At 42.0% G+C, this 24782-nt stretch overlaps 1 protein-coding gene across 8 annotated transcripts in view; it reads left to right on the plus strand.

Moving 5' to 3' along the window:
* The window catches only part of ARHGAP10 (Rho GTPase activating protein 10), a 385067-nt gene that overhangs the window by 168425 nt on the left and 191860 nt on the right, over positions 1-24782 (plus strand). For all 8 annotated transcript variants that reach the window (XM_045163178.1, XM_044930651.2, XM_044930650.2 and 5 more), the window contains 2 exons: positions 3059-3165; positions 5910-6004. In XM_045163178.1, the coding sequence (XP_045019113.1) occupies positions 3059-3165; positions 5910-6004 (202 nt within the window). The remainder of the gene's footprint in view (positions 1-3058; positions 3166-5909; positions 6005-24782) is intronic.

Consider the following 24782-nt stretch of genomic DNA (forward strand, 5'->3'; position numbering starts at 1 on the left):
CAGGAGTGGTGGGCTTCGCAGTGGTGCTAGTGGTAAAGAATCCCCTCCTGCCAACGCAGGAGACGGAAGAGACTAGGCTTCGATTCTTGGATCAGGAAGATCCCCTGGAGCAGGGCTTGGCAACCCACTTCAGTGTTCTTGCTTGGATAATCCGATGGCCAGAAGAGCCTGGCGGGCTACAGTGCATGGGGCTGAAAAGTCAGCCGTGACTTGGGGACTGCGTGTGCACACGCAGGAGTGGTGTGTGAGAATGTTCCTGTGTTTCCTGTTTCCCTCCCCTCCGCCCTTGACTGTAGTTAGGCAGCTTTGGAGTTTTCATTTCATTTGCCAAGTGTGACTCTTGGAACCGGATTTCCAAACTGACCAGTTTTGTAGCAGAGAGACTCGGGGAACAGCCACGTGACTGGGTATTCCTGTTACATGCAGTGGGGAGAGTGGTGGTCCTTTTTCCATTTGCCCTTCTTTAATGTGGGCTTAGTCTTAGTGTCTCATGAAGGATAGTTACTGGCATGGCAGAACTGTAAAAATTTAATTTTTTTTAGTCGTCTGTTTCCTCCCCCCAAAAAACTGAAAGGCAATTTATTTTTACAAATTTTGGTTGAATGGCAAAATCATGTCATTTCTAAAGGTGCTGTTAGGAACAACAGCTATTGAGCTGTGAATAGAGTGAATATTTCATTAAAAAAAAATTTTACTGCAGTATGGTTGATTTATAATGTGTTATTTTACAGCCAAGTGAGTCAGTTATACATATATTTGTTTTCTTTTTCATATTCTTTTCCATTGTGATTTATCATAGGACACTGAATACAGTTCCCTGTGCTATGCAGTGAATGGGACCTTGTTTATCCATCCTATGTATTACTAGTTTGCTAATGTCAAGTTCTCAATGCTTTCCTCCCCCTCTAATTTTTTTAATCTTTTTAACAGTCAAGTGAAAAATGTCACAAGAATCTTTTTTTAGACTTACAATTGTTGGTTAACTTACTGACTTTGAGAGAGATGGGGCTGAAATTGGACCGAAAAAACCACAGTGACAGAACTCTTCACTTATTAGCTGTATGCCAGGCGCTGTGCTAAACTCTTTATCCATCTTGTTTTATTTAATGCATTAAGAACCCTTATGAATTGTTCTGTTATCACCCCATTTACCAGTGAGAACACAGAAGCACTGAGGGGTTAACAACATTCCTTCAATCATGCACCTCCTCAGTGCGGGAACTGTCCGAGACTAGAGTCTGTGTTGGGTTTCCCTTGTGGCTCAGCTGGTGAAGAATCCGCCTGCAATGCGGGAGACCTGGGTTCGATCCCTGGGTTGGGAAGATGCCCTGGAGGAGGGAACAGCTATCCACTCCAGTATTCTGGCCTGGAGAATTCCATGGACAGAGGAACTGCAGGCTGCAGTTCATGGAGTCGCAAAGAGTTGGACACGACTGAGCGACTTACACACACACACCACACACACGAGTCTGTGTTGAACTCTCTCTGTCATATTGCCCGAAACTTGGATGGTGTGAAAAGCCATCACTAATCTCTGTGCTTAGGGCTGGTTAAGTGGGGGTCCGGTGGAGTCAGGAGGGGATGGCAGCTTAATCAGTGAAGCACCTTGATATCTGGGCAAGAGATTCTGAGGTTTGGCTTTGCCATTTGGTCTAAGCCTAAGATTTTTTTAGATTAAAAAGACAGTAATATACTTATCATCTCTTGAGGTATTTTTCTTGGTGTTGAATGAAATACCTATGCAGTATTTTTATGAACCATAGAACAGAGTACACATGCTTGCTATTGATCTCACACACACACACACACTGAGGGTTCCCAAACTCTGGCCCAGCACTAAGGATGTTTTGAGGTGAGGTTTATTGTGGTCTAGTAAGCCCTTTCATCTCCCCTCCACCCAAGGTGGTATAATTCATTTTTCCTAAAGCTAAATGCATTTCTTTTAAATGAGTCCTTTCCCCAACTCCTAAGTTTGTTCTTTTTGATTTTTAGGTATAAAAATCTATATTTTTAGGCTTTATTTATATTTTCAGCTGCGATGATGTTGATAATAGGTGTTGACTTTTTTTTTTTATTTTAATGTCCTTTCTTGATAAAAGAAAAAATTATCAAACTGAATGGGACCTCGCTTTTCCTTTGCTGTGATGGAACCGTTCTAGGTCTCCCGACTTGGGACCATTTTCTTTTAAGAGCTCTGATGGTTGTAGAACTGGCCAAGCAAGAGGTAAAAAGTGGTTCCAAAAATGTTCTGGTGCACATGTGGACAACTCACTCTTCTGTTCTAAACACGTCATTTAAATTTAGCTGTACTTTTGGCTGCTCTGGGTCTTTGTTGCTGCGAGCGGGCTTTCTCTAACGATGGCAAGTGGGGGCTGCTCTTTAGCTGTGGTACGCAGGCTTCTGTTACAGAACGTGGACTTAGTTGCTCTGAGGCATGTGGGATCTTCGTTCCCGGACCGGGGATCAAGCTCTTGTCCCCTGCATTAGCGGGCAGATTCTTAACCGATGGACCATCAGGGAGGTCTCATACTTCATTTTAAAGTTTACCTTCGACATCGTTAGTAAGGATAGCTGCTTACAAGGTGCTTTAGTGGGCTTAAAGCACTAGATAGATTTATAGTCTACATGCTTTTCTGCACTGTGATTCTACAATTCTATTATTTTGAGAGGCCAGAATTGAATCCAAAACCATCACATATATCTGGTGGCATTCTTGGAATTCTCATGAGCTATTCATACATAGACAAAAATAAAAAAATGTGTAGTTTACAATTAGGAGATTTTCATGTATGAGATAGCAGTCTAGCAGATTATGTGAAAAATATGTCTTTAAATTATTTATTTGTTGCTGAGAACTGTTAGGACCTTTTCTCAAACTGTCTATATGAGCCCTCTTATTTCCCCTAGCTTTTCCCTTGTCTTAGATGAGCTGTGTTGCTGATTTGTTTCCTTGAGCTGTATAAGTTGCCATTTCTGGCTTTTTTCTCTTTAGCAATGTAGAGTTTTGCATACCTGTTTGTTTATAAGGAAACATGTAAAGTTCTGTTTCTTGTTGAAGGGCCTCCTCCATTCGGTTCCAGCTGGGTCAAACACTACTGCATGTATCGAAAAGCGGCCAAGAAGTTCACCATGATCCCGTTTGAGCACAGATCCGGGGGGAAACTTGTAAGTGTTTCCTTTTTATGCTTTATACTGGCTGTGAGGTGGTCTTTGAGGGCATCATTTTAATGGTGTGTCCATTCATTAATGATAAATACCTTCCATTTTGCTTTTAGAATGAAAAGATTGTTTTTTTCCCTAAATAAAATTGGCCAGAAAATAATTCCTGTATTTTCTCAATTGCTGGCATGTGGTTTAAAAAAAATATTTTAAAAATGTTTATTTGGCTGCCCCAGGTCTTAGTTCTGGCATGCAGGTCTCTTATGTGTGGGATGTGGGCTCTAGTTCCCTGACCAGGAATTGAACCCAGGCCCCCTGCCTTGGAAATGCAGAGTCTTAGCTATTGGGCCACCAGGGATGTCCTGTTGGCATGGATTTTTATGGTCAGGTTTTTTTTTTTTTTTTTTTTAAGAAAGAATTATTTGATGTCCCTGTTACTGGAAGATACAGTTAATACCTTCAGCATGCTTTCCTGACTCAGGGGGCTGACTGCTCAGGATTTATGGGGGAGGCCTGACGTTGTACGTGGTGGTGGTGGTTTAGTTACTAGGTCGTGTCCAATCTTGCTATCCCTGCCATGGGGATAGCCCTCCAGGCTCCTCTGTCCATGGGATTTCCCAGGCAAGAAGGCTGGAGTGGGTTGTCATTTTCCTCCTCCAGGGGAATCTTCCCAACCCAGAGATTGAACCCATGTCTCTCACAGATTCTTTATTGACTGAGCCACGTGCACACATAAATTCACATAAATGAAAAGATTACAGAGTAGATGATCTGTAACGAAGTTTGCTGCTTTTCATTGACTTGAACCTTCTCACTTAGACACTCACCATTTAGTTTACACCTCCTGTAGAAATAAACTCCACAGCAACTCGTGATACAGGAAATGTATGCGAGAAGCCCACAGGAGCTGTCTGGGTGGAAAAGGTGGTCTTTGTTTTAAAGCAGAAGCTGTAGCTCTTAGCAACAACAATAGTCAACACAGAGCTCCTCTCACTAACATTGACTGTAACTGGTGACATATTTTAAGGTTAATTCACTGCTTGCTGGGTGGATGAGCATAATTTTGCTTCTGTGAATACAGAATTAACCCAAGTTCACTTCTGTTTACACGTACTTTGCATATTCCTGAAAACTATTTTAAGCTGCTTATAATAGAAGCACATTTTTGTGATATCAAAATACACATGGAAAATCGTGGCCATGGTAAAGAAGAGGAAGCCAGGATGTCACCCCTGGAGGGGGATGGCTTTTGTTGTTTTTGTGTGCCCTTTTTTTTTTTTTTTTTTAAAAGATCACATTCATTTATTTTTGTCAAATGTAACTAAAGTTTAATGGATACAGTCAGGAATAATTTGTTAAGAACATATCAGACACAGAGAAGGCAAAATTTGTTGGTAAGTGAAGCATCAAATCTAATAAAAGAGCAAACTCCAGGAATGATCAGCAACTGTGCGCAACTCATTAACCAAATGCTCATGATTACTTTATACCTCTGAGGGCCACTGATGTGATCAGAAGTTGCAGTGAGAGGATAAATATGGATTAGCTTCTGTATCTCTGTACACTTTTTCCAGTTTTTACAAATTTTATATTTAATGGGAGGATAATTGCTTTACAATGTTGTGTTGGTTTCTGCCATACATCAACGTGAATCAGCCATAGATAAACATGTGAACCCTCCCTCTTGAACACTAACTCCTATACTCTTTAATGACAAACCGAGCATGGGGTTGGAGTGCGAGTTTCCCATCAGAGCCGACTCAAGTCCCAGGACACATCTGCTTAGTGGTGTCTTTCTGTTTTAGCCCCAAACAACAAATATATTTAAAATACGATGACTGATATTTTGAGTGTTTTTTACATCTGAATGCTGGTTTAATATTAGAGATCTTCACATTCCAGAAAATACTAAAATATTCCAGAAGTGTTTTTCAGACTCTTACTGAGTTTCTTACAGTTTCTTACTGAGAACCTGTTTTTGCATTGCTTCTGTCTCCTGTTTTCTGCTGCTTTTTAAAGCTCTTGGAGAGGGTGGTTAACTGAGATAAAATGGTACCATATTTAACTGAACACTCAGTAAAGGTAAATTCAAGGTGATTCACTGAGGAAACAGCAAAGCCCATAGATGTGTTGAGAAGATCCCCAGGAGAAGGAAATGGCAACCCACTCCAGTATTCCTGCCATGCATGATTCCCTAGACAGAGGAGCCTAGTGGGCTGCAGTCCATGGGGTTGCAAAGACCTGGGCACAGCTGAGCACACACCCACATAAATGGAATGGCTCTAGCTTGAGATGATCACAATGGCTGATCCAAGGTCCTTCGTGTACTTTTAGGTAGATTCCTATGGAATTAAAGTTTTCGTAGGTCAGAAATGGTTACCTGTGGGCTGTTTCATGTGGTATAATGTAATGTGAAATGCAAACACATTATTATTATTTTTTTTAACAAGAGGGCAATAAGAATAACAAATATAGACATGTGGAAACTATATTGTTAATCCACCTTTTAAAATTAGCACTCATAAGGTCTGGTTTAAGGTTACTGTAATTGAAGCAGCGTCTAAAAAATCTTAAGAAAAGGTCAGTGACAGAAATGGCTACAGTTCGAAATAAACTGGTTCCAAAGAGAACAGAATAGAGGAACCTAAGATCTGAACCTTGCCTCCCCTCCCCGCTTCAAGTATAGGATACGTAACTCTGTGTATGTGTATACTGTAGTGTTTGAAAATGCTTAAAATGATTCTTTGCAGGGGGATGGAGAGATCTTCTTTTTGAAAGAATGTACCAGGAGACATACTGACTCCATTGACAGAAGGTTTTGCTTTGACGTGGAAGCTGCTGACCGGTAAGTTATTGGAATTTCTGGACTTCATGGAAGGAGTCGTTTAAGAAAATCATTTAAAAAATAGGTAATTGCAGCTTGGATTTCTGTGGCCTGGGAGACGGTTATCTTTCTGTTTTTCCAAGCTGTGTATTCACTGTGGGCTGTTCTGTGTTGGTCACCGCGTTTGGCTGTGGAATGATATAGCTTAGTCTTGGCCGAGGTTTGCAGTCACTTTAACTAGTGTTGTTGCTTAAACAGTGACCTTGGAGGGTTTCATTGTTGATCCAAGCCTCCTTTTCTGACATTAAAAGTGTGAGGCGTGAAGATGAGGAAGTAGGTGATGGAGCTAGAAAGAGGTGGTTGTGGCTGTTCACACACAGTAGTATTCATTTTTGTGTGTGGGAATTTTCCATGTGTATATGGAAAGGTAATAGAAGGTCACAGGCAAACTCTGTTTATTCAAAGACTAGTTATCTTTTTTTTTTTCTCGTGATATGACTTTTAGTTATAGAGATTCTTTTAGTTAGAAAAGAATCTTTGCTGGAGGGAAAGAAGTGAAAAAAAGAAAAACAAAGCTCATTTGTCAATATTACTACCTGTCTGGCATTTATTTCTGTGTCCTTCCATAGTACTAAGGAAAATCATGGTGCTCATAGAATAGTTCTTTTTTAATGACTGATGATGGTATGAAGGTTTCTTGCCAGCCCTAGTTATGGGCAGCAATGGTCTCTAGATAATGATGTTTCATGTTTGTATAATAAAAGTTTACAATATGAGATTTTTTTAAACACAAGTTCATTTCAGATCAGGACCCAAGAATACAAAAATAATGTTTCCTCTTCCCTCAGATGATATAACTGAGTCTATGGGGTTCATTCAATAAATATATTGAAGACCAGGTACATAAAAATGTGTGTTTATGTATCATGATAATATGGTAATACAATGAAAAGGACAAATGGTTTAATAAGCCTTTTGCCAAGACTGTAAAAAAAGAGAATGTCATTGTAAAAGAGGTTAAATTTCAAGCCAGTAAGGATAAGTTAAAAAATTTTAAGAAGAGATTCGGGCTGTATAATACAACTTGAGCGTAAATATGTATGCTGTAAGCATTGACTGAGTTTTCTGTACGTACCAGATAGTGTTATGAATTCTTCTCTTCTTTACCTCATTTTATCCTCAGCCCAGCTCTGTCAGGTAGACATTATGCTTCTCATTTCATGATGAAAAACGGAGCCTTATGTGGTTCTCCTAAGGTCATGTAGCTAGTAAGTGGAAGAGCTGAGATTTGAATTGTTGCATTTGCCCCTGGAGCCCAGGCTCTTAACTGCTCTGCTGCAGGCATCAGAGTATAACTGTGTAAGTGTGTTGCCTCTGAAATAGTTGACAGAGGTGAGTCAGCAGTGATGTCTTATCAGAAAATGTGTCAAATGAGGTTAATCTGCATTTCTTTGAAAGGGTAATTCTAGTACTTCCATTTATTGTTTTAATTTTGTATTAATTTTATTTTAATTTTGTATTGATTTTTCCCAGTCCTGTGTTTTCTCTAAGACCTTGATCATGCCAAATGCTCTTCTTCATTGAGATCCTTATTGCAATAACTATTGAATTGACCAAAAAGTTTGTTTGGGTTTTTCTGCAAGATGTTATGGAAAAACCCGAACAAACTTTTTGACCAACCCAGTACTTTCCACCCCTCACAAAGGTTGATGAGTGGTTACTGTGGAGTTACTTTCATAATGATGGTATTTTGAATGGACACCCTCAGAACTGGGGAAGACGTTAGAGGTGATCTATTCTAAAGCAGAGACATTACTTTGTCAACAAAGGTCTGTCTAGTCAAGGCTATGGTTTTTCCAGTAGTCATGTATGGATGTGAGAGTTGGACTATAAAGAAAGCTGAGTGCAGAAGAATTGTTGCTTTTGAACTGTGGTGTTGGAGAAGACTCTTGAGAGCCCCTTGGACTGCAAGGAGATCCAACCAGTCCATCCTAAAGGAGATCAGTCCTGGGTGTTCATTGGAAGGACTGATGTTGAAGCTGAAACTCCAATACTTTGGCCACCTGATGCGAAGAGCTGGCTCATTTGAAAAGACCCTGATGTTGGGAAAGATTGAAGGCAGGAGGAGAAGGGGAAGACAGAGAATGAGATGATTAGATGGTATCACCAACTCAATGGATATGAGTTTGGGTAAACTCCGGGAGTTGGTAATGGACAGGGAGGCCTGGCGTGCTGTGGTTCATGGGGTCACAAAGAGTCAGACACGACTGAGCCATTGAACTGAACTGATTTTAGTCGTTTTCAAACTGCTCTATAGGAATGTCTTTTCAAATAAAAACTTTACACTTTTAGGCATATATAAATCAGAAAAAAAGAGAGTTCCCTTATTAAAGTGAGGTGGGGGCCTGGAGGGCTTCCTAGGTGGCATTAATGGTAAAGAATCCACCTGCCAGTGCAGAAGACATAGATAGTTGGGTTCAATCCCTGGATTGGGGAGGTTCCCTGGAGGAGGGCATGGCAACTCATGCCAGTATTCTTGCCTGGAGAATCCCATGGACAGAGAGGAGTCTGGCAGGCTGCAGTCCATGGGATCACAAAGAGTCAGACATGACTGGAGTGACTTAGCATGCACGCATGCTGGGGACCTGGATCCTTACCCTCTCAGCTGCCTTCTTCTTGAAGAAATCACTGATTTACTTCCGTTGATGTCCAGAGCTGCTTTCTGGGAACTGGGTGGAGGCAGACCAGTAATCTAGTTTACGTGATTCAAGAAAGGCATAGAGGATCTAACGTCTATAATGATAACTGAAGGTGTATTTGGAGTCAGCTGGGATTGATTGAGACACATTCCAGGCAGAGTGATTAATATGTGTAAAGTTCTGGAGACAAGAGAGCGTGGTCCATGTGAGGTCCCCCTGGGGATGGACACCCAGCACCACTGGAGCAGAGAGCCGGGGAGGATGGAGATAAAGCTGGACAGTGGGGGTCAGGGCCTGACCCTGAGGTTTTGAGCTTAATGTATTAAATGGTTTTAAGCAGGGCATTGAGTGGTAGGTTCCTGTTTTTCAAAACCCACTGTGGCAGAGTAGAGAAAGTTTAGAAATGGCAGGAATGGTTGGAAGGGTTATGGTTTGGTGTGGTGGTGGCAGAAATGGAGGCCAGAGTGTCTGTCTGAGGAAGACTTGTAGAGAGAAATTTACAGAAACATTGGATGTTAGATTCCGGGGTGAAGGAGGAGAAGGTTTCTGGCTTGTGCAACTAGGTGGTGCCGTTTACTACGATGGGAGAAGCAGAAGGCACAAGGATGGAGGCAGATGGTGCCTTCAGTTGTGGGCCTGTGAGGTTAGCTTGCTGTGGGCCGTTCAGTGGTACACGTAGTAGGCAATTGGGTGTAGCCCTCGGCAGCTTCAGCAGCACTGGACTCGAGCTGACCTTGGACCTCCTCCATCCCGTGACTGTCACCGCAGGGAAGCAGGCTGGTCCTCCCCCAGTTGGGGCAACCTGTCCGCTTTCAGCCGTTGCACCTTACAGAGCTATTTCCCACTGTGGCTTTTGTTTCTCCATCCATTCACATGGTTTCACCCTCAAAGTCTCTCTCTCTACAGTCTGTTCTCTTCTCATTTGTTTCCGTGTTTGGAACCGCATGCAGACTTCTTAAGTTCCTTATATCGGTGTGCCTTCCTTTTACACTTTCCTGGGTGATTTCAGTGTCACCTCAGGTAATTCGTAGGACTTTGCTGCTTTCTCCCTGGATTCCTCTCCTTCAGGCCTCTGTTCCTCCCCTTCCCTCAGCCATTTCCTGTCATGCTCACTGCTTAGATCTTGTCACCAGGATGGGTACCCCGTCCGCCATCTCAGTTGTGAGGCTTTCTCCTTCCAACACCGCCTTCTCTTCTTCCCTGCTTACCCTTCCCTAGTAAGTAGTCTTCGCTTACAATCAACTGATCCTACTTTTCTCAGCCCCTCACACCCTCACTTCTTTCCATGTGTGAATGGAATTTCAGTGTGTGAATTTGTCATTTGTTAAAGTCACTATTTTCACTACACTCAACTCCATTGCCCTTCTCTGCCTTGATTAGACTTGTTTGTGCAGCTCTTCCTGGAAAGGTGTATTCAGTCAAGTTCACTGGGCTGACTTCAGAGTCATGACCACTGGCCTCAGATAGGCCATTAATCCTGATCACAAAGCATCTTCCATTTTCTTGGTTCCTTCATTCTCCTGGTTGATGAATATTTTATATTTTCCCCTCTCTCTAAGCTTCTGGGACTGCCTCCCTTTCCTGATGATTTTGTGTCCCATTTTGCTGTGGACTCTGTGACCTTAGAACTCCTTTGAAGAGCCCTTCCACTGAAATGGATGCCCGCCCCTTCCTCAGCGCCAGTGCCCCGCCTTCCCTCCGCTGCCCTGCGGACCGCAGCGGCCAGCCTCTGTCCAGCTGTTTCCATCCCCTCTTCGCCTTCCCTCGTTACTTCTCCCGGATGTCACACAAGTAGTTCGTCTTTTGCTTTCTCATTGACACCTGTTTTTCCCTTTCTACTGGACGACTCCCCTCAGTGTACAGAACACTCTTAATTTCATCCATATTAAAAAAATACCGCCGCCATCACCAGTGAAAGCACCCTGTCTTCCCTTTAGTCTGCTGCCCATGTTTCATTTCTCATATGTAGCAGAAATTCTTTAAGAAGCTCCTATATTCGGGCCTCCCGCATATTCAGGGCCCTGTCTCCTTCCTCCTGTTCTCGTCGGGGCCTCGCCTCCACCTCCGCTGCGTGTTCTGTGAGGGTCGTCGTGGTCTCGGTGCACCACCTCCACCGTATATTCAGGGCTCCCGTCCCCTTCCTCCTGTCCTCGTCGGGGCCCAGGGCCCCGTCTCCTTCCTCCTGCTCTCTGCGCGCCGTTTCTCGGCGGGCCCTCCCCTCCACCCTCCGCTGCATGTTCTGTGAGGGTCATGGTCTCAGAGCGCCGCCTCCAGCGTCAGTTCTCAGTCTTCCTGTTCTTTGCTGGCGGCAGCGTCTGATGTGGCCGTTCACCTTCCCCTCTGTGATACCCTAGCTGTACTTGGCTCAATAACCTCACACCTGCTTGCTTTTTCTCCCACCCCACTGGCTTTTCCATTTTTAGCTTCCTTTGCCAGATTTCCTCATTTCCTGGACTTTTTGTTGTTAGAGTTCTCTGGAGCTCAGTATTTTCTTTTTTTCCTTAAAAATTTTCTTTTTTTACCAAAGCATAAATTTATTTAATTTGATTTACAGTGTTGTGTTAATTTCTGCTGTACAACAAAGTGACTCAGCTATACATGTGTGTGTGTATATGTATATAGTTCCTCTGTCCATGGAATTCTCCAGCCAAGAATACTGGAGTGGGTTATCATTTCCTTCTCCAGGGTATTTTCCTGACCTAGGGGTTGAACCCAGATCCTCCTGCATTGTAGGCAAATTCTTTGCTATCTGAGCCACTAGGGAAGCCCCATATATATGTATGTATGTATCTGTATCTATCTATCTATCAAGATCTTCATGACCCAGATAACCACAACGGTGTGATCACTCACTTAGAGTCAGACATTCTGGAGTGCAAAGTCAAGTGGGCATTAGGAAGCATCAGTATGAACAAAGCTAGTGGAGGTGATGGAATTCCAGTTGAGCTATTTCAAATCCTAAAAGATGATGCTGTCAAAGTGCTGCACTCACTATGCCAGCAGATTTGGAAAAGTCATCAGTGGCCATAGGACTGGAAAAGGTCAGCTTTCATTCCAATCCCAAAGAAAGGCAATGCCAAAGAATGTTCAAACTACCACACAATTGCACTCATTTCACATGCTAACAAAGTATTGTTCAAAATCCTCCAATCCTCTAAGCTAGCCTTCAGCAATATGTGAACCGAGAACTTCCAGATGTTCAAGCTGGATTTAGAAAAGGCAGAGGAATCAGAGATCAAATTGCCAACATTCATTGTGTCATAGAAAAAGCATCTACTTCTGCTTCATGAGTATGCTAAAGCCTTTGACTGTGTGGATCACAATAAACTGTGGAAAATCCTGAAAGAGATGGGAATACCAGACCACCTGACCTGCCTCCTGAGAAACCTATATGCAGGTCAAGAAGCAACAGTTAGAACTGGACGTGGAACAACAGACTAGTTCAAAATTGGGAAAGGAGTACATCAAGGCTGTATTTTGTCACCCTGCTTATTTAACTTCTCTGCAGAGTACATCATGAGAAACGCTGGGCTGGAAGAAGCACAAGCTGGAATCAAGATGGTGGGGAGCAATATCAATAAACTCAGATATGCGGATGAAACCACCCTTATGGCATAAAGAGAAGCGGAATTAAAAGAGGCTCTTGATGGGGTGAAAGAGGAGAATGAAAAAGCTGGCTTAAAACTCAACATTCAAAAAAGGAATATCATGGCATCTGGTCCCATCACTTCATGGTAAATAGGTGGGGAAACAGTGGAAACCAAAATCACTGTGGACAGTGACTGCAGCCATGAAATTAAAAGATGCTTGCTCCTTGGAAGAAAAGCTATGACAAACCTAGATGGTGCATTAAAAAATAGAGACATTACTTTACCAACAAAGTCCATATAGTTGAGGCTATAATTTCTCCAGTAGTCATGTGTGGATATGATATTTGGATTATAAAGAAGGCTGAGCACTGAAGAATTGATGCTTTTGAACTGCGGTGCTGGTGAAGACTCTCGAGAGTCCCTCGACTGCAAGGAGATCCAACCAGTCCATCCTAAAGGAAATCAGTCCTGAATGTTCATTGGAAGGACTGATGCTGAAGCTCCGATACTTTGGCCATGTGATGCAAAGAGTTGACTCATTGGAAAAGACCCTGATGCTGGGAAGGATTGAAGGCAGGAGAAGGGGACGACAGAGGATGAGATGGCTGGATGGCATCACTGACTGGATGGACATGAGTTTGAGCAAGCTCCAGTAGGTGGTGAAGGACAGGGAAGCCTGGCGTGCTGCAGTCCGTGGGGTTCCAAAGATTCGGATGCAACTGAGCAACTGAACAGCAGCATATATATTTCTATAAGCCCCATATACACATATCTGTATATATTCTTTTTTATATCCTCTTCCGTTCTGGTTTATCACAGGATATTGAATATAATTCCCTGTTCTATGTAGTAGTACTTTGTTGTTTTGTCTATCCTATATATATATCACTACTGGTTTACATCTGTGAATCCCAAGCTCCCAGTCCTTCCCTCCCGTTTGGCAACCACAGGTTTGTTCTCTATTTCAGCAAGTCTATTTCTGTCTCTTAAATATGTTCGCTTGTGTCATATTTTAGGTTCCACGGAGCTCAATCTTTAGATCTCCTCTCTCTAACCATCTTGTCCAGCCTCAGGACTTTACATGCTATCTATATGTCCGTAAAAACTTCCCAATTTATTGTCTATACCCAGATCTCCTTTGTGAACTCCAGGTTTTTAATAGCCGTTTTTATAGTTGCTTCTCGGGTGTGTGCTAGGCATTTCAAACAGTGCCAAAGTGGGAGTGATTGGTTTTTGTAAGGTTTCCAAGAATTCATGGGGGAAACAAGGTATATACTCTTTATGGGCCCAGCATTTTATATAGGTATGATAATTCAACCTTATCATATAAATACTAATAATATATAAATCTTTGTTTTTTTCAAGTAGTGTATTCTCATTGTAGTCTTTTTCTCTAAAGCTTTTGATTTGACTTAGAAGGCTTTCCCGTGTGTATCTCCTTGAGTCTCTGGGGTCACGTGACTCTTCTGTTGTATTGTAGAGTTCTGTTGTCTTTGGTTTATTTCCTCATTCTTGAGCAACCTCAGTCTGTTCAGGTTGGATAGTGTATTTGTGGGGCCCTCACTTTCCTTTTACCCACTACTGGCAGTGTGTGGCTGTTGGTCTTCTAGAACAAAATCAGGAAGGAGGGAGAGAGAGTCACTACCCTAATTCTGGGGATTTTTAAGGCATAATTTAGCAAAAAGTGTGAATGGGATTGGCTCTTATTTTGTCTCTTTCCCTGATTTGCGGCCAAGCAGACTATTGGGAATTAGAAGTAATTTCTTCCTTGTCTATTAGATTAGGAATTCCTTGAGGATAAGAGTCTCAGCTCATGAACTGCAGTACCCAATGCAGTGCTTTATGTGTGGTGGGCATTCACCACATTTGTGCTGGATTAAATGAAATTGAACTGTTGCTTAGCAGTGACAGGACCGGGATTAGATTTGGTCAGGCAACAGTCGGTGAACCGTCCTTTTCTTCTGTTCACGCTGCAGCACTGTGCTCGTGTTTGCATTCTGCTCAAAGAAAATACACTTCACCCGTTTTGGAGTGTATGGGTATTGCAGACAGGTTTCTAATGGGGTGTACACCTATTGTGGACCTTCATATACAGCATTTCACCACCGATTGCATGTTTCATGTGACGTTATCTTGTTGTCTTTCCTGGTTTCAGTCTTTGCTAATTTTTTATTCCTTATGTTGGAAAAGCAGTCAGGTTAACACTGTGACAATAGGAAATACTTCTTAAACTGCAGAATGGAGCCTGGCCTTGCATCTGACCTGTGTACGTGTAAATCAAGAGCATGCACTTCACTGTCACATGAGTTCAGATCAGATTTGATTGCATATAACAGAAAAACTCAAAATATAATAGCATACGTTAAACAGTGTAGAAGATGAGTTTCTTCTCTTTGTTAGCAAGCCTGAAGGTGATCAGGTCAGAGCTGATACACTTCCTGGTGTCAGTCATGCCCCCTCTTGTGCATTTACCTTGCTAGTCACCTGAAGGCAATCTGCTGACTCACATGTGCTATGTAGCCTTGTCTCTTGTAGTAGGAACGCTTTCCAGAGGAAGCACACGCTGGTTTTGCTCACATACCATTGGCCTTGATGGAGTTGTGTGGTTATATCTAGCTGCAAGGGGAGTTGGGAGGTACTGAGACAAGGAAATGTCTGGGAACAAAAGAGAGCAATCCTGGACTTACGTGGTGGTTCCGTGGTCAAGAATCTGCCTTGCAGTGAAGGGAGTGAGTTCGATCCCTGGTCAGAGAGCTAAGATCCCACATGCTGTGTGCTGTGGCAAAGAAAAAGAAAAAGATCAACACTGCATTTGCTGAAAATAAGAAAAATGATTATATAAAAAGAAAAGAGCAATCCATGTGTTGTTCTAATATTAATACTTGGGAAATCTCTTGCTAAGAATGAAGGGGAGAATAGCTGGTGGGTTGGTTTCCACTTGGCTGTTACTGCTTTGGTTATCAGTGGTTAGGAGGGTGTGTGGTTCATTTTTTTCCCCTCTGTTCACTGAAAGCTTACTTTAACTACTTTAGATAAGAGGTAGTTAAGAACACATATGTTAAGAACAACATTAGCCAAGTGAAAAGACAACCCACAGAATGGGAGAAAATTCTTGCGAATGACATATCTGTAAAAGCAGTGGTCCCCACCAGGGACTGGTTTTGTGGAAGACACTTTTTCTATGAGCTGGGGATTGTGAGGATGGTTTCAGGATGATTCATACCCATTACATTTATTGTGCACTTTATTTCTAATCTAATGCTGCTGCTGATCTGGCAAGAGTACCGGTCCACAGCCCAGAAGTTGGAATCTCCTGCAATAAGAGACTTGTATCCAGAATATATAAAGAACTCGTAACTCAATAATAAAGAACAAATAACCCAATTAAAATGGGTAAAAGTTCTAAATGAGACATTTCTTCAAAGAAAATATACAGGTGGTTGATAAGCATGGGCTTCCCTGGTAGCTCAGCTGGTAAAGAATCCACCTGCAATGCAGGAGACCCAGTTCAGTTCCTGGGTTGGAAAGATCTGCTGGAGAAGGGATAGGCTACCCACTCCAGTATTGTTGGGCTTCCCTGTGGCTCAGCTGGTAAAGAATTCACCTGCAATGTGGGAGACCTGGGTTCGATCCCTGGGTGGGGAAGATCCCCTGGAGAAGGGAAAGGCTATCCACTCCAGTATTCTCACCTGGAGAATTCCATGGACTGTATAGTCCATGGGGTCACAATTGGACATGTCTGAGCGACTTTTATTAATAAGTACATCAAAAGATGCTTAACATCATTAGCTAGTAGGGAAATGCAAACCTAAACCAGAGTAAGATATCACCCACTAGGGTAAGTATAACTGCTGCTGCTGCTAAGTCGCTTCAGTTGTGTCCGACTCTGTGCGGCCCCATAGACGGCAGCCCACCAGGCTCCCCCCATCCCTGGGATTTTCCAGGCAAGAACACTGGGCTTGGTTGTCATTTCCTTCTGCAACGCATGAAAGTGGAAAGTGAAAGTGAAGTCGCTCAGTCGTGTTCGACTCTTAGCGACCTCATGGACTGCAGCCTACCAGGCTCCTCCGTCCAGGGGATTTTTCAGGCAAGAGTACTGGAGTGGGTTGCCATTGCCTTCTCCCAACTATAAGTGAAAAGTCAAATAATAACAAGTATTGGTGATGATGTGGAGAAATAGGAACTCTTACATACTGATGGTGGATATTTGAAATGGTATAGCTGTTTTGTCACTTCCACTGTATAATCATAAGGGATTTGATTTAGGTTATGCCTGAATGGCCTAATAGTTTTCCTTACTTTCTTCAATTTAAGTCTGAATTTTGTAATAAGGAGTTCATAATCTGAGCCACAGTCAACTCCTGGTCTTTTTTTTTTTTTTTTGCTGATGGTATAGAGCTTCTCCATCTTTGGCTGCAAAGAATATAATGAATCTGATTTTGGTATTGACTATCTGGTGATGTCCACGTGTAGAGTTGTCTCTTGTGTTGTTGTAAGAGTGTTTGCTATGACCAGTGCATTCTTTTGGCAAAACTCTGTTAGCCTTTGTCCTGCTTCATTTTGTACACCAAGGCCAAGCTTGCCTGTTAACTCCAGATATCTCTTGACCTCCTACTTTTGCATTCCAGTCCCCTACGATGAAAAAGACATCCTTTTTTTGGTATTACTGCCAGAAGGTCTTGTAAGTCTTCATAGAACCATTCAACTTCGGCTTCTTTGGCATTAGTGGTTGCGGCATAGACTTGGATTACTGTGATACTGAATGATTTGCCTTGGAAATGAACAGAGATCATCCTGTCATTTCCATCCTCTCATTTCACTGAGATTGAAACCAAGTACTGCATTCTGGACTCTCTTGTTGACTATGAGGGCTACTCCATTTCTTCTAAGGGGTTCTTGCCCACAATAGTAGATGTAATCAGATCAGATCAGATCAGTCGCTCAGTCGTGTCCGACTCTTTGCGACCCCATGAATCGCAGCACACCAGGCCTCCCTGTCCATCACCAACTCCCGGAGTTCACTCAGACTCACATCCATCGAGTCAGTGATGCCATCCAGCCATCTCATCCTCTGTCGTCCCCTTCTCCTCCTGCCCCCAATCCCTCCCAGCATCAGAGTCTTTTCCAATGAGTCAACTCTTTGCATGAGGTGGCCAAAGTACTGGAGTTTCAGCTTTAGCATCATTCCTTCCAAAGAAATCCCAGGGCTGATTTCTTTCAGAATAGACTGGTTGGATCTCCTTGCAGTCCAAGGGACTCTCAAGAGTCTTGTCCAACACCACAGTTCAAAAGCATCAATTCTTCGGTGCTCAGCCTTCTTCACAGTCCAACTCTCACATCCCTACATGACCACAGGAAAAACCATAGCCTTGACTAGACAGACCTTTGTTGGCAAAGTAATGTCTCTGCTTTTGAATATGCTATCTAGGTTGGTCATAACTTTCCTTCCAAGGAGTAAGCGTCTTTTAATTTCACGGCTGCAGTCACCATCTGCAGTGATTTTGGAGCCCAGAAAAATAAAGTCTGGCACTGTTTCCACTGTTTCCCCATCTATTTCCCATGAAGTGATGGTCATCAATTAAATTCATGCTTTCCTGTCTATTTTAGTTCATTGATTCCTAAAATGTCCATGTTCACTCTTGCCATCTCCTGTTTGACCACTTCCAATTTACCTTGATTCATGGACCTAACATTCCAGATTTCTACGCAATACTGTTCTTTACAGCATCGAACTTTACTTTCACCACCAGTCACATTCACAACTGGGTGTTGTTTCCACTTTGTCTCAGCCTCTTCATTTCTTCTGGAGCCATTTCTACGCTCTTCTCCAGTAGCATATTGGACACCTACTGACCTGGGAAGTTCATCTTTCAGTGCAGGCACAATGCAGGACAGAAATGGTATGGACCTAACAGAAATAGAAGTACTGAGAAGAGGTGGCAAGAATACACAGAACTATACAAAAACATCTTAATGACCCGGATAACCAAAATGGTGTGATCACTCACCTAGAGCCAGACATCCTGGAGTGTGAAGTCAGGTGGGCCTTAGGAAGCATCATTGTGAACAAAGCTAGTGGAGGTGATGGAATCCCAGCTGAACTATTTAAAATCCTAAAAGATAATGCTGTTAGTGTGCTGCTCTGAATATGCCAGCAAATTTGGAAGACTTAGCAGTGGCCACAGGTCTGGAGAAGGTCAGTTTTCATTCCAGTCCCAAAGAAAGGCAATGTCAAAGAATGTTCAAACTACCGCACAATTGTACTCATTTCACGTGCTAGCAAAGTAATGCTCACAATCCTTCAGGCTAGGCTTCAACAGTGTGTGAACCGAGCACTTCCCGATGTACAAGCTGGATTTAGAAAAGGCAGAGGAACCAGAGATTGTATTGCCAACATCTGTTGGATCATAAAAAAGGCTAGGGAATTCCAGAAAAACATCTGCTTCATTGACTATGCTAAAGCCTTTGACTGTGTGGATCATAAGAAACTGGAAAATTCTTAAAGAGATGGGAATACCAGACCACCTTAACTGCCTCCTGAGAACCTGTGTGCAAGTCCAGAAGCAACAGTTAGAACCGGATGTAGAACAATGGACTGGTTCAGAAGCGGGAAAGGAGTACATCAAGTCTGTATAGTGTCACCCTGCTTATTTAAATTCTATGCAGAGTACATCATGAGAAATGCTGGACTGGATGAAGCACAAACTGGAATCAAGATTGCCAGGAGAAATATCAATAACCTCATGTATGCAGATGATTCTACTCTTATGGGAGAAAGAGAAGAAGAACTGAAGAGCCTCTTGTTGAGGTGAAAGAGGAGAGGGAAAAAGTGGCTTAAAACTCAACACTCAGATAATGAAGATCATGGCATTTGGTCCCATCACTTCATGGCAAATAGATGGGGAAGCAATGGAAACAGTGACAGACTTTCTTGTCTTGGGCTCCAAAATCACTGCAGTTGGTGACTGCAGCCATGAAATTAAAAGATGCCTGCTCCTTGGAAGAAAAGCTATGACCAACCTAGACAGCCTATTAAAAAGCAGAGACATTACTTTGCCTCCAAAGTTCTGTGTAGTCAAACCTCTGGTTTTTCCAGTTGTCATGTATGGATGTGAGGGCCGGACAATAGAAAAGGCTAAGCCCCGAAGAATTGAGGCCTTCAAACTGTGGTGCTGGAGAAGACTCTTGAGAGTCCTTTGGACTGCAAGGAGATCAAACCAGTCATTCATAAAGGAAATCAGTCCTGAATATTCTTTGGAAGGACAGATGGTGAAGCTGAAGATCCAAAACTTTGGTCACCTGATGCTAAGAGCCTACTAATTGGAAAAGACCCTGATGCTAGGAATGATTGAAGACAGGAGGAAAAGGGGGCGACAGAGGATGAGATGGTTAGATGGCATCACTGACTCAATGGACATGAGTTGGTGAAGGACAGCGAAGCCTGGTGTGCTGCAGTCCATGGGGTCACCAAGAATCGGGCATGACTGAGTGAACTGTAGAACAACAACAAATAGCTGTTTTGAAACTTATTTGTCAATTCTTTCAAAAATTAAAGTTACATGACCCAGAAAATTCTTTTCCTAGCAATATAAAAAAGAGAAATGAAAACCTAATGTCTAACTAAAAACTTGCACATGAATATTCATAGAAACATTATTCATAATAGCCAAAAAGTAGAAATGATAGAAACATCCATCAACTGATTGATAGATAAAGGTGGTATAGCCATGTGATAAAATACGGTTTGACAGTAAACAGAAATGAGGAGCTAATACATGCTGTGTTTTGTTTTTAGGCAAATTTAATCTAGAGCCTGAGACTGTCTTTGCTTATATTTTATTTAACACCGGTTCATTGTGGGCATAATTTCGCAAGGCAGTAGCATGTAGGACATGGTAACCCACTCCAGTGTTCTTGCCTGGAGAACCCCAGGGGCGGGGGAGCCTGGTGGGCTGCCGTCTATGGGGTCGCACAGAGTCGGACACGACTGAAGCGACTTAGCAGCAGCATGTAGGACGTACAATGTCTCTTTACACATACTGTCTTTAATAGCGTACATGTTGTCTCTTAGCAAGTTAATACAGAAATCACATAATCCAAACCAGTGACAGATTAACTCAACTATCATTCCAGGCAAGGGGATGAAGGGAATACATGTAGTTGAGGGGTACCTTTTTACAGGTCGGCTCTTGGAAGGAGACAGCTTGACCCGTTGAGAGCAAATGTGGAAAGTACTTGGTTCCTAGGGAACGAAGGTGCTGGTGTGGATGGGCGAGATCTTCTTTGCGGGGCTGCTGGTCAGAGTCCCCTTCACCACTGCTGGCATTAATGCCCCAGGGGCTTCAGAGAGCTGCTTAGGTCAGTGGAGGGTAGCCTTGCCCAGACCTCACAAACCGCGTGTTGAGTTCGAATCCCCACCATCCCACGGTTCCTTCTTCATGTATTCTTACTGACAACCCCCTAGCAGTGCCCTTCACTACTTGAACTACTGAGTGCTTTTGGTATCCACAGATGTGGTTGATGCCCTCCAGATTCACAATTTCACTTTTTCTTTAATTAAAAAAATTTTTCTTGGAGTATAATTGATATGCACTCTTGTTAGTTTCTGCTGTACAGCAAAATGAATCTGTTATACATGTATTACATGTATCCACTCTTTGTAAGATTCTTTTCCCATATACATCATTACAGAGTATTGAGTAGTGAGTGTTCTCTGTGCTGTACAATAGGTTCTTCTTAGTTATCTATTTAAATTTAAATTTTTAATTGGAGGATAATTGCTTTACAATGTTGTGTTGGCTTCTGCTGTTTAACAAAGTGAATCAACACTACACCAGGGGTCTCTCCCAGAGCAGTATATCTCCCAACTTCACTCTTAAAAACTTTATTTTTGTCATGAACAACAAGTTTTGAAATTATACCGAACCACTACCATGTGGATGAACCTTGAAAGCAGTCTGCTGAGTGAAACCAGCCAGTCATGAAAGACTGGATACCGGATGATTCCATTTATATGACACGTCGGGAACAGCGAAATCTGTATTGGTAGAAAGTAGAGTAGTCATTGTCCAGGGCTGAGTATTTGGAGGGAAATAAAGATGAGTGGATAATGGGTGTGGGTTTTTTTTTTTTTTGTAGGTGGTGATGAAATATTCTAAAATTGATTTTCGTGATTGTCGTACATCTCTGTGACTGTATGAAAAGCTATTAAACTGTATTCTCTAGGTAAATCTTATGGCGTGAATTATATCTCAGTAAAGCTTAAAAACGAACAATGCTGAAAATAAATACTGTAACTAAAATCAGGCTTTTAAACGGCTATAAACATTCACTGCTTCACGCCCAGCCACACATCGACTCTCATCGGCTGTGAAATGGTCACGTCACTGATTTTAGGTTGGAGAAGTTACCTCCCCTGTGGCAAGCTCTAGCCTATCAGGAGAGACAGCTTTCCTTCCTGGAGGGTGAAATATCACCTCCCGCCCACACACAATTTTGTTATATAATGTGCTTTTCATTTTCACTGGCATGCTTGCCATATGCTTCATTGTGCTGTGACCCCATACCCTTGCTTGGTAAACAATTGCCATTCTGTGCCATCCTCCCCCACGTCGCATTCAGGCAGCACTTAAAGAAAGCACTTGCTGTTTTGCTGTCATTAATCTAACATTTCAGATATATATGTATATTTGGTTTGATGTTGCCTCATTCTTGGTGTATGGCACCTGAGAGGATGCAGGCAAGATACTTATTGTTTTTATAATTCACCCACTTATATTTTCATGATGATGATAAGATGAAATCACCCCTGTATCTGAAGCAATATGCATTTATACCAGAGACTTTATTTAGCATCTGTGTGCATGGTAATGTACTCTTTATCACTTCAAACGAGGGAGTTAAGAACATACTGCTTCCAGAAGCCCATTGGACTGAATAATAACAGACATGTTTCTGTAGCACATCAGTTGGCATAATGTTTGCAAGTATTTTTCTAGTGTGTGTCCCTCAGGGAACTAAACAGACTTTGACTGTGTTTGATGCTGCGGATGGGAGGGACAACCAGAGACTGAAAGATCTAACCTTAAGGGATCTCATAGCCTGGGAGTGTTTGCAAACAAAAAGCAGTTTAGAGCTCTGTCCAAGGTGCTTAGGGAGCTGAGAGGCAGTAGGGGATAGGGCTGTCTGCAAAAGTGTGTACTAGAAAAATTGATTGTTAAATTTCATCTTAAAGATTTGGTCAGTTTGGAAACTCGGAGGAAAAGAGACCCAAGATAAAAGGAATCATAGAAATCTTGGGAGAACATGTTAAGATAAGCCTTGGAGTCTGAGGTTCTCAACAGTGAGTGACTTTGTATCTGGGGACATTTTGATTGTTGCCGGTGGAATGAGAAAGGCAGCAGGGGTACAGGCTGTTGCTTCTACTCTTTGGAGAATGGAGGCCAGAAGTGATGTTAAATGTCCAGCCCAGGGCAGCCCTCCCCAAGAGAGCACTGTCTGATCTAGCCTGTCAGTATGGTCACTGTTGAGAAGCCCTGTTTTAAAGCATCTGAAAAGACAGTGCCAAGAGTTGGTGGAATTGAATGGAGTTGTTCTGTTTTCCTTGACATGTTTACAGGAGTGTGTATTCATGAGGTGTACATTTCAATTACAAAAAGTGTAACAGCATAATTGGTTATAGTGCAGGGGATGCATAAAGACACTATGCGTTTCAGGCATTGTGCATCATTTAGTAATTCTGCTCAGATACCAGGGTAGAGAGAAGAGGAATGGAAGTGACTTTTAAAGAATTTTGGTAGAATTGGTAGAAAATGGAGTGGGCAGAATTATAAGCAGCATTTCTTGTGTATAGGCTTCAGTGTTTTTCATAGAATGTAAGATTTTTTTTTACCCTAAGGATGGTATTGTTAATAGTGGCATGCTGAAAGCTACATTTTGTATTGGTTCCAATATTTAAATGGAAATCTGAATTGACATTCATCTGAATTTATTCATGGAAATGCATGCTGAAGGACACTGGAGTGTGGATCGTTGAAAAGGTTTTTAGGTTTGTGAATAAAGTTGTAAAGAACAATTGTATACAAGGGTTTTTGTAGACACGTGTTTTCATTTCCCTTGGATAGATATCTCTGAGTGGGATTGCTGGGTTTATGGGCTGTGTGTGTGTTCATGACTTAAGAAAACTGAGAGTTTCTTCCTACCAGCCATGTGTGAGAATTCCAGTCTCTCTATCCTCTTACCAACCTTTGATTGTGTTCGTGTTTTTCCTTTAATTTTTTTTGTGTGTGTGTGTAATAAAGTTTTATTAAAGTATAAAGGAGATAGAGAAAGCTTCTGACATAGGCATCAGAAGGGGGCAGAAAGAGTACCCGCTTGCTAGTGTCAACAATGAGGTTATATAATCCAAAGAATGTCTGGAGGTTGTAAAGACCTCATCAGACCTACTCCCATAATTTACATTTTAAGATAACACTGTCCTCGGGCAAGCTACATCCTTGTAAAGACCAGGTCTACTCCCATAATTTACATTTTAAGATAACAGAAGGTTGAATCCAAAGACTGTCCTTAGGCAGGATACATTATTGTTATATAATCTTAAGGAATGTGGAGAAAGAAAAAAGTTTGTCCTTTCTTCCTCCTTGTGAATTCCAGACCCCTCTCTTCTTGGGGACCCCTAGACTCCCTATCAACCTGCCTAGGAACTGACTCTCTCATTCCCCTCTTTTCTTTTAGGAGAATTATGTTGCCTAGGGAAAAGGGGCGTCGTTCTCATTCTATAACTGCTTCCGAGCTGACAAGGGGCGTTGTCCCTAAATTGGTGAGGCAACATATTCTCCTAATCCTTATATTGAGGATACCTTATCCAGGGGCCCCAAACGTGTTTTTCCTTTAAGCTAGTCATGACTAGTGATGTTGATTGAATGCTGTTCCATATCGTTTCTGGCCATTTATATTTCTAACATTGTGAAGTGCCTATTATAATCTTTTTTTTTTTTTTCCCATGTAAAATATGTTGTTGGTCTTTTTGTTATTGAATTGTAGGATTTTAAGTTTTCTGGATACTAATCAACCATGTTGTGAATATATTAATGTGAATATTTTCTGGGCTCTATGGTTTGCCTCTTCATTTTAACAGTGTCCTTTGATGAGAAAAACATTCTTATTTTGATGAAGTTAATTTATCAGTTTCTCGCTTAGTCTCATCCTTTGGTTTGTCTGTCCTTTTTGCCAGTTCTGTAGTACTATTATTACTGTAGCTTTATAGTAAGTCTTGAAGCCAAGTGGTATGATTCCTCTGGTCTTTTTCCAAATTTGTTTTTGCCATTCTAGATCCTTTCATATAAATGTTGCAATCAGTATAAATTTGTAGGAATTATTTTAAGTATTCTGGATACTAAGCCTTCATCAGAATCCTTCATCCAAAAACCTACAGGCCAGTATTATCAATATAGAACCATAATAATTCACAAGTCTGACTTTCTATTTATTTAGTCTTAAATTTCAGCAGTG

Source organism: Bubalus bubalis, chromosome 17 (assembly GCF_019923935.1).
Source record: "Bubalus bubalis isolate 160015118507 breed Murrah chromosome 17, NDDB_SH_1, whole genome shotgun sequence".
NCBI lineage: Eukaryota > Metazoa > Chordata > Mammalia > Artiodactyla > Bovidae > Bubalus > Bubalus bubalis.